Source organism: Gavialis gangeticus, unplaced genomic scaffold, assembly GCF_001723915.1.
Source record: "Gavialis gangeticus isolate Ggan-Ray unplaced genomic scaffold, GavGan_comp1, whole genome shotgun sequence".
NCBI lineage: Eukaryota > Metazoa > Chordata > Crocodylia > Gavialidae > Gavialis > Gavialis gangeticus.
In genome coordinates, this window is record NW_017728996.1 from 19,061,229 (window position 1) to 19,070,894 (window position 9,666).

At 40.7% G+C, this 9,666-nt stretch overlaps 1 protein-coding gene across 2 annotated transcripts in view; it reads left to right on the forward strand.

The window, feature by feature from the left end:
* The window catches only part of ARNT2 (aryl hydrocarbon receptor nuclear translocator 2), a 174,447-nt gene that overhangs the window by 42,079 nt on the left and 122,702 nt on the right, over nucleotides 1–9,666 (forward strand). Inside the window, exons 3-5 of one of the 2 annotated variants that reach the window (XM_019504098.1) lie at nucleotides 192–239; nucleotides 3,459–3,503; nucleotides 7,637–7,850. In XM_019504098.1, coding sequence (XP_019359643.1) covers nucleotides 192–239; nucleotides 3,459–3,503; nucleotides 7,637–7,850 — 307 coding nt within the window. The remainder of the gene's footprint in view (nucleotides 1–191; nucleotides 240–3,458; nucleotides 3,504–7,636; nucleotides 7,851–9,666) is intronic. The other variant, XM_019504099.1, reaches the window with a different exon arrangement.

The following is a 9,666-nucleotide window of genomic DNA, read 5'->3' on the forward strand; positions in this document are numbered from 1 at the left end:
GTTGGTTCAGGCTTTTGGGAGTCATTAATCTAGCATTTTTGACACAGCCCTCCTTTTTTTTTTTTTTTTTGAGATTAGGAAGGGGTGAGGGGAGAGCAGCAGCAGCAGCACAGACATTGGTTAATAAAATGCTCATTGAACTGATGGCTTCTTAATGATTTTTTGCTAACTCAGAAATCTTACTTTTATAGAATGGACTTTGATGACGAAGATGGTGAAGGTCCCAGCAAATTTTCAAGGTGAGCTTTATAACTAACCAGCTTGTACGATTGGCTTTTTCAGTGGAATAAAAAACCAAGCACACAATTAATATTATACAAAACTCTAATCCCATCAGTTGAAATATGTTTGGTAGTGTTGCCAGCAGAATGTCCTGACCTCTATCTAGTTACCTTACAACTTTCTCTGCATTGGCAAATAAGGCATACAACACAGTGGTGCATAAGGAGCCAGTAAGGAGAACGGCATGCATCAGATCTCAGCCCACGGATAATCATGCACTAGAGGAACAGTTTGTTCAAGCAAAACTTTTCAGATAACTGCTTACGTAGCTGTTGCTTTTCAACAACATACAGTATGTGCATTTTAATTGCTTCTACACCTACTGTCATGTAAACCACAAAAACCACAATTTCCTCATCTGAAATTATTTTTTTTTAGTTTCACTATTTTAAATTTGAGAGGTGAACTTCTGTTGCTCATCATTTTTGAACGTCTTTCTGCCACTGAAAATGGGTTTTATATTGATTATCAATTCAAATCTGAACTATTATAATTAAAACATTGGACTTGGACTTTATCTTTTTAAGAGCAAAGTTTATAATCTTGTTTATGTATGTCTTTAGCAGTAACATAATAGCAAATTTGGTTAAAATGGAATGTTGAATATTTCAAATGACATTTTAATATAGAAGTAAAAACAGCCTTATTGTCATTATTCGCCTCTCATTTCAGTTTTGGTCACGTGGTTTGTAATTTCCTATTAAAGAAAAATGGGAGTCACTAAACAGGATTCAGTGATACTGGGTGATTTTGCAAATTGCAGTTGCAGTTATGATGGCAGCAGCTGTGTTTAAACGCAAGGTTCTAGCGTGGTTTTTCTATGTAAGATGGATAGGAATACTGTGTTAGAACTATATGTAGCATGCCTTTTAAAGTCAGTGGTAACTCTGCTTAGCTAATCCAGTTCATTTTTTTTGAGAGCAGTATTTTAAAAAAGTGACCTTTCATGTCTGTGAAATACTTTCAGAGCCTCAGGCAGGTGATGTGGGAGTAAAACATTATGATTTATAATTACCTGATTTGTCCACATAAATTCACAGTTAGTGTTGGGGGGTGATCAGGGTCTAGGTTCAAGGTGATCAGGTCCAAAGGTTCTGAGCCTTTGGAAACTTTACCCTGAGGCTGGGGTTTTTTTTTGGGGGGGGGTTGCAACAAGGATCTTATCTTAATTTGTAGGTTAAGTTCACACGTGCCTGGTGGTAGCCAAGCCTGTTATCTATGCTGTTTTTTAGAGACAGTGCAGAATGTACTGTCTCCACATAAAGCATATACAGTTTAGAAACAAAGGCCATGGAAGTCCTACCTCATCCCTGTTTTCATGGTTTAAATGGAACATAATGGAAGAGAAAAACATGACTGTAATCCTGGGGGAGGAAGTTCAAAGGAAAGAGAAAATCACTCGTAGGAGACTCAGGAGCAAATTCCTTACCTAAGACTCCTTGCAATTTTAAAAAAATTATTCTTTGGTTTTGTTTTCAGTAAATAAATGACTGACTTACACATTGATGGTAGTTAGTACTTCAGAAGAGAAAAAAAATCTTTATTGTCATAGTTACATTTGTGGAAGCTGTAAAGGGCCACACCCTCTAATAAGTATATACCCTGGAAAACAGACCATTAATGCTTAAACACTAATCCTTTTTATTTCCAGCAAATACTTTAGCCTGATTGCTGAGTTCTTGAAACATATGTGCCTAAGCACTTCTTTTAATTCCGGCAATCGCCTGGAAAATTAATAGAGGAGGAAGGAGTTGGGATGCATATCATGCAGCTCACTTAAACTACCCTTTTTGTGTTTTTTATAACCTTTTTCTTGTTCATTGGATTGGATTCTTTTTTTATTTTTGCATGTGCTTTTTTGTTCCATGTATAAAGTTAAATTTCCAAGTCTAATGTGCAAGTGTTGTCCTTTAGCAAAAAAACCCAACATGCAGCCAGTGCTGTTCAGTAGTGAAATACCCTTTTATTCTGTAAAACTTTTTATTTGGATTCACTTAAAAGATTTAAGATTTTTCTGTTTACTGACTAATTGTAAAAAACATGGGTTAATCACTGGTAGTAAGCCATGAAAAATGTATGCTTGTATGGTAGGATTTAGGCTTACCTTTTATGAAGGCTGCAGCTATTAGAGTAGTGGTTCTCAAATTTTTTTGTACCAAGACCTATTTGTAAACACTGATGACCAGTCTTGACCCAATGCCACTCGCTCCCAACCTGCTGCCCCCTGCCCCTAGACCCCCAGTATGTGGAGCCGGGGGGTGGGTGTGTGGGACGTGGGGGGCCCCATGAAGCCCCTGGCCGGCTGGAAGTCTGCCAGCCTGCAAAGGAAAAGCCATGGTTCCCCACACTTTTCTCTTTTAAAGGAAGATCCATTTTTAAAGTTTGTTTGCAATTTTTTATATGCTCTTGTGACCCATTGGTTAAGAAACGCTGCACTAGAAGGTAAAAGTTATGTATACCTAGAGGGCTTTGTGTTTTAGCTTGTAAATACTTCCCTTCTGAGATCTACATGCATGAAAGTAGGTCTAATGCTCTGTCCAAAAGAGGTCACACTGACACCTGTGTGCATTGTGAAATGATAGTCAGGAGCGTGAACAGAGAAAATTTTATTTTATGCCATGTTACACTGTGGTAGCATATAAATAATGGAGGACATGACAGACTCCATGAGATAGCATCCTGCTTTTAGGTATATGTACCTATCTTCCCACACTGTAGATGTGTCACCACTGCCCTCTGCAGAATTCAGTGGGTAACGATGACTTCAGCCTGCAGTCCCTTTCAGCTCTAGGTCAACTACTAATGCAACTATGAATATTTCAGAGGTAGCTCTTAGTAACAGATAAATGGTTCTTTGTATAATGGGTGTTGCTCAGTTTCTCAACCAATAAACAGAAGGCTCATGTCTTTTAAGTGAATCCAGTGGGACATATTTTGACTTTCTAAATATTAATAAGTAAAAAGAGCATTTAACAACAGGATGTCGATTGTTTAATACGTTTCAGCAGAGCCTACTTTTTCCTTTTGTGTTTTATCATGTCCATTGCATCATCCTTCTCGTGCTATAATTTATAGTTGTTATGTACAAGCAAGTGTCTTGTTGGCCTTCTGCTTTGTGTTTGACTAATATTGTTTGCACAAAACCTTTGAATTTACTTACTGTCTTTTCTTTATAGGTATGATGATGATCAAATCTCTGGTGATAAGGAAAAATTTGCAAGGTAGGCGTATTCTATAGAGATCTTCTGCTGAGAGAAAAGAGGGTGATAGTCGTATCCAAAAATTTCTCAGTCTGTGCACCTTAGCTTAGAGAGCTGGTTATTTTGTTTCTAGGTGGCATGATGGTCAAAGTACTGGTGACGCAGAAAGGATGGCCAGGTAGGAGAAAGGAAAACGGTTTGCCCCTTTTATTTTACGTAATACCATTCTCACTGGTCATGCACCAGCAAGATCTGGGGCGTGAGTCGAAGCTTAATGAAGTTAATAGGAGTTCTTCTGGCAATCACTGACTTCTGTGGGCTTTGAATCAGCCCCTTCATACCCCAATATAATACCCTTAAAACAGTCTTTTAAAAGTCAAATAAGAATTAATTCAGTGCCCCATCTTGTAACCATATTTACAAATGTAAATGCTTCCAGGACCAGACCTTTTATAAGAGGAGCATATTTCCTCTTCCTATCTCCCAAGCTCACACTGAGTGAAATTCAGGACAGTGCATATGTGTTTGCCTAGTTGAGTCTTTAGGCAACCTATAAATTAAGGCAATACTGTATATTATTATAAAATAGTGAAAGGGGTGTTAGATTTGGTCACACTCTTTCCATCCAGAAGGTCCTGCTATCTCTTTTTTCCCAAGCTGTGCATGCGTGTGCTTGAACGATGTAAAGCAGCATCATGTGATAGTGAGAAGCACTATATATTTCTTAAGAATAAATTTCTAAGTTTCTAAAAAAAAAAATTATATATATGCAGTATAAGCTCACACATCTACGCTCTTTTTTGCACCATTTTTGTGAAAACTTGTAACTTGAAAATTGTATAGGCTTTCATCATGTAAAACAGCAATGATTTCCTCTTGTTCACACTTGTGCACAAATATACATACATACATGTCTGCTGTTATGTATACATGCAAACTACAGCAAAAGCTTTGTTATCTAGCAGCCATGGGAAATGATGGGGTGCCAGATAACCAAATATGCCAGTTAACTGAGAGGCCCGAACAGGGGTCTGTTGTCTGTTCAGGCCACTGGTTCTCCCGCTGTGTCCGGGGCTTTGCCACCCCTCCCGCCACATCACTGACCCTCCCACGGGCCCCGAGGGACAGGGAGGTGGACCCTGCACAAGCTGCTATGCCCCGGGCTGTGGGGGCTTGGCAAAACTGGAAGTGCCATGGGTGGGCACTTCTGGTTTTGCTTTTACCTTACAAGCTGGCATGCCGATTAATAGAGCGTGCCAGCTTGTAAGGTGCTGATTTAAGGAAGCTTTTACTGTATCTTCTTCATGTTCAAATGCATTGTTCCAGTCCTGCAGTCTGATACATGCACATACATGCCACATACAGGTGTTAAGTTTCTACTGGGAGAATTGCAGCTTTCCTGGTCCCCATACCTTCCTGAGAAGGGGGTCACCCTGGTTTGGGAAAGGCATGGGGAACAGTTGCTGCTTACCTCTTACCTGTCCCAGCAGTAGTTGAGTAGTGGGGAAAGGCTCCCTTGTCTTCCACAACCCTGGTCACCCCTCTGGAGAAGATGTGGGGAGGGCAGCTGCTCTTACCCTTCATGTAGTTAGGATGAGGAAGGAAGGAACAGCCACTCTTTGCTTCCTGCCCACTCCTTAGACCAGGGTCACCAGTCTGAGGAGCAGGTTGGGAGCTTTGCCTGCTGCTCCAGTCCCTTCCGCCCACCAGCTGGGATTAAGATGACTGGAGCAGTTGCTACTTTCCATGCTTTCTGCAGCCTGGGATTACCCTGGTTTTAGAAAGGTGCAAGAAGCAGTGGGGAGATAAGCAGCTGCAGTCTGAATGCTTGTACTGCTTCCTCTCCCTGAAACATGTTTCTAGCAGTGAAAAATTTCTACCATTAGAAATGAATGCCTGTTTGTGGCTGAAGACTGTTTTAAACCTGCAAGTACTCCGGTAGAAAAAATGTGATAAAATTTGAAGTTGACTTTAACCAAGGGAAGTCATTTAGCTTACTTAAGATGAGCTGACACTGCAGTATGTTTGTATATATTGTTGCTTTACTCAAAAGACCTTAACATCCATTTGAACAGTGAATGTGGGGAGAGAGCCCTAAAAAACATTATTTTTGTGACAGATCTGTTACACTTGCACATGATAACTTACGGGTATGGTATGTCTTCTGAAGCACCAGAGCCTTTGCATACTCCCATGCTTCTAGATGTTTATTGACTGCTTGATTATTAGAATATTTTGAGTGAAGAACATAATGCAACTTGGACGTCTTCTAAATTTGAAAAAAAATGCTTAGCTGTTAAATTAACTGCAAAGTATTTTGAGCTCTGAAAAGTATTCTGAGCTATGCTTCCATTTTCATGAGTTGCTCCCTGATTATTCAGCCCTAATTTATGCTAAATCAGAATACCTTAGTCTCTTCTAAGATTGTACCCATCAGTGTTAGTGGATTCTCCACCTGCAACTTCACATCTTGTTGGGTCAGTCAGCGATCCCACAAGAGAATCTGCACATCTCATGGCAGTCAGTGGAGGATGCTGCTTCGACATCAGAAGTGGCATGTACTTGTCCTGTACTTGTTCTTATCTGCCACCTGACAGGTACAGTATGCTGCTGCCTATTCAGAAGCTAAAGGCATGCATCTCTATAAGTGCAGTTTTTTGTATGATCGGTATAACTTCATTGATCTTGACATATGTTGACTTATACCAGATGAGGATTGAGCCCACAAATCCTAGCTTTATAGCTGTTAATTGAAAAATCCCCAAGTTCAGTTTGCTGACTCTGCAATATGCTTGTAATTGCAGATCTGGGCATCATGAATAAAATGAGTCAGTGATCCCTGTGGTTGCAGGGTTTGGGGAAGTTACAAGTGGGAGAGGAAATAAACCCTTTATTTGCTGGGTGTTGTTTTGCATATTTGGATATTCATTTCATGGGTGTATTGAGAGTTGTCTCTCACAGTGAAAGTTGTTGATTATAGGCTAAGTGTAGAAATGGTATTCCCAAGCCCACTAGTTTCTTTAAACATTTATGCAGGTTTAAAACTTACTAACTTACCCAGGTAAAAGAACACATTACTTTAATGACCATTTTCCCCAAGTAAAGACTTCAAAGTGTGGCTTTGTATGTAATGTCCCCTATGCCAGGCACACATTAAAACCAAAGCATAGTGGTTTTATATATATTTAAAACTAATACTGTGCTGAACCCACTAATGTAGTGAAGAACTTGTAAGTACAAATCCCAGCTCTAGCAGTGACTACCGACTTCCTTTGTAACCATAGTCAACTTGCCTCTGTCAGCTCTGTAAAATGGAAAGGCTCTGAAGATGCATAAGAAAATCTGTGTAAACCTTTCTGAAGATAGTTATTTGAGTGTGGAACACTGTCATTATTTTATCAGTATATTTGGTGGTTTATATTCTGCATCTAGCAAGCCAGTGCCTTCTCAACTTCTTAGTATTTGCTTTGGGTATTTTCCTTTATTGTTTTACCGTAGGTGGTCATGATCTTACAGTCTGATTCATGCAGCCGTTCATTGCCTATGCAGCACTCCAAGACTAAGACCTTGCAGTCTGCTGCTTGGCACTGCAGGACAGGACTCTTAGTTTTACATGACTGATGCTTTACTGCAGACCTTATCCAGCTGCTGGCATCAACAGAAGGGCTCCCATTTATTCAACTGGAAGCTGGATCAGGCCATATGTAGCAACAGGTAACACCTCACTTAAAGACCTAATGCTAATGAGGAGGGCTTAATGTGCCTCTGAAAGATCAGGACTTCACCTGAAGTTGATAGACCTCAGCCACATACTTATTCCTTCTTCTGCAGGCTGCTCTAAACCGAGGCGAAATAACCAGGGGAGTTATTGTCAGGAACTAGTTGTTCAGATATCTGAGTTCTTTTCTGAGCTTTGCTGTTGACTTATGGTGTGACCGTGGGCAAGTCATACTTAACTCTCCCTGTGCCTCAGTTTCCCCACCTGTAAAATGGGGGATAATAATGCTTACCTTTGTGAAGCACTTTGATCTGTTTGGATGAAAGATGCTCTATAAGTGCAAAGTATTATTATTATTATTTACTACATACAGTGGAAATTCTTGCACTGATTGTGTCTTGTTTTCTGTTGGCTTGGTCTTTCTTTATGTGTTTAGGGAGAACCATAGTGAAATTGAAAGACGCCGGAGAAATAAGATGACACAGTACATCACTGAGCTGTCTGACATGGTACCCACCTGCAGTGCGCTGGCCCGTAAACCTGACAAGCTGACAATTCTCCGAATGGCTGTCTCTCACATGAAGTCTATGAGGGGCACTGGAAATAAGTCTACTGATGGAGCATATAAACCTTCTTTCCTAACAGAACAGGTAGTTGCTTCATAAATGTTTTCCTTCCACAATCTGTATTGCTAATACTGTGAAAAGGTTGAGCCAGGATCATCTATCAGTAAGTTCCTGTCTTTGTTTACCTTGTCTCATTTAACAAGAGACCTGAAACACTATTCTGGATATAAACACACACAGGAATTTTGGAAAAATCTGGACTTGGTTCTAAACTACATACATCAAGACCCTGTCTTTAAAACCTCAGAACTGTCAAGTCTGGGTCAGAACTTGGTGACTAAGGCTTCTTTCTAGTGTCTTGTTTGCTGTATACAAAGAGCTATAACTCCCTTTTGTGTGTGAAAGGAGACTAGATTCTGTTGTATCCACTGGCAGCTCCTAATGGCTTCAGGCGCTCTAGAAGTCGGAGGCATGCAACATGCACACTTTTGCTCTGCGCAGTTAAGTGCTTACATATGTAAAGCATGGCTCGAGGCTGTCCATGTTTGTTAAGTAAGCAGCTGTTGGTGTTTGACTCACTGCTCAAGTCTCTGCTTCATTTTTCTTTTCTTTAAACAATAATCACATTCAGAAATGGTGGTGTTATTCGGTATCGTTTACAAATGGGATCACTGCATCTGTGCAAGGTACAGTTGACTGTGTAGTGAGGCAAGCCATTTTAACAGAACTGTCTTGTTTTTCTTTTGCATAGGTATTTCATAAATAAGACAGGTTGGCAAAAGCAGGTGGTTTATCAGTGGTTTTATGGTGGTTAGCATGTCTTAGGTGCTAGTAAGAGTTTATCAGGGTGCAGTGGCAGACTGGCTAAGGTGTCTCTTTGTGGCTTGAGAAATGTGAGTTTGAGGCCTGCTCTGGACTTATGTCAAAGGCTGTCGCCAGTCAGTTTAGCTGTACCTCTCATATGGCCTGTAGAATCAATGGTGCTCTGATGTGGTGCGCTAGTCGTATCACACCTTTAATGTGCTGTTGGCTACAGAAACTGGAATGCCTTGACCATGCTAGCCCTGAGGACCATTAGACTAACAAGGACTTCTGACCTTGATTTTTGATAACACATTATTAGTCTTTGATCAGGAAATGCACCTTCCATGGAGTTCTGTCTGTTCTAAGCCAGGATAGAGCTGGGACTGTCCCACATCATGTCTTCCAGACTAAGCCTCTTAGTGCATCAATGCACGCAGTCAGATGCGAGGAGAGCAGTTGAAGTGTGGTTCCAGGCCTAGTGCAAAGGCATAATTGTTGGTTTGCTGTCTCTTCTGTATCGTAGGCTCAGTCACAGAAGTCTGGGGCAGCTCTTGAAGACCCTGGCTTTGAAGACTGTATGTTTGGTCAGTATTGTGACATAGAAAATAAAAGATGGGGATTTGCCAGAGAAACCTCACTTGCTGTCAGGCAAGCTGCAGATACTGAGTTGTGTTGGTGCTGAATAGTCTTGACTAAGCCAGAATAAAACAATAAGCCATGGTTTTTCCTCCCTATTAACCAAAGTTACTCGTTTAGATATGGGCAAAAAGCTGTGTGCCCCATGCTCTGGCATCTTCTCTATGGTAGTTGGCTTCTGGCAGAAGGCTTGTGAGGTGGACAAGGCTTTAGACACCTCACTCCGGTGGGCAGAGAGGTCCCATCCACTTGGATTTCACTCCTTAGTGATTAGGGCACTCCTTTGGAGGGAGTCCCGAGTTTCAGTCCTTGTTCCCTTGATAATTTCTGTATTTTATCCAATGACAGTTTTGTGTAAAATACAAATACAGTCCTTGAAGCTGTGGCTGTGTCATCCCTATTAAATTTTATAGGACATTTCATAGTTAGTAGGGTCGGAAGGGAACTGAGCAGATCATCA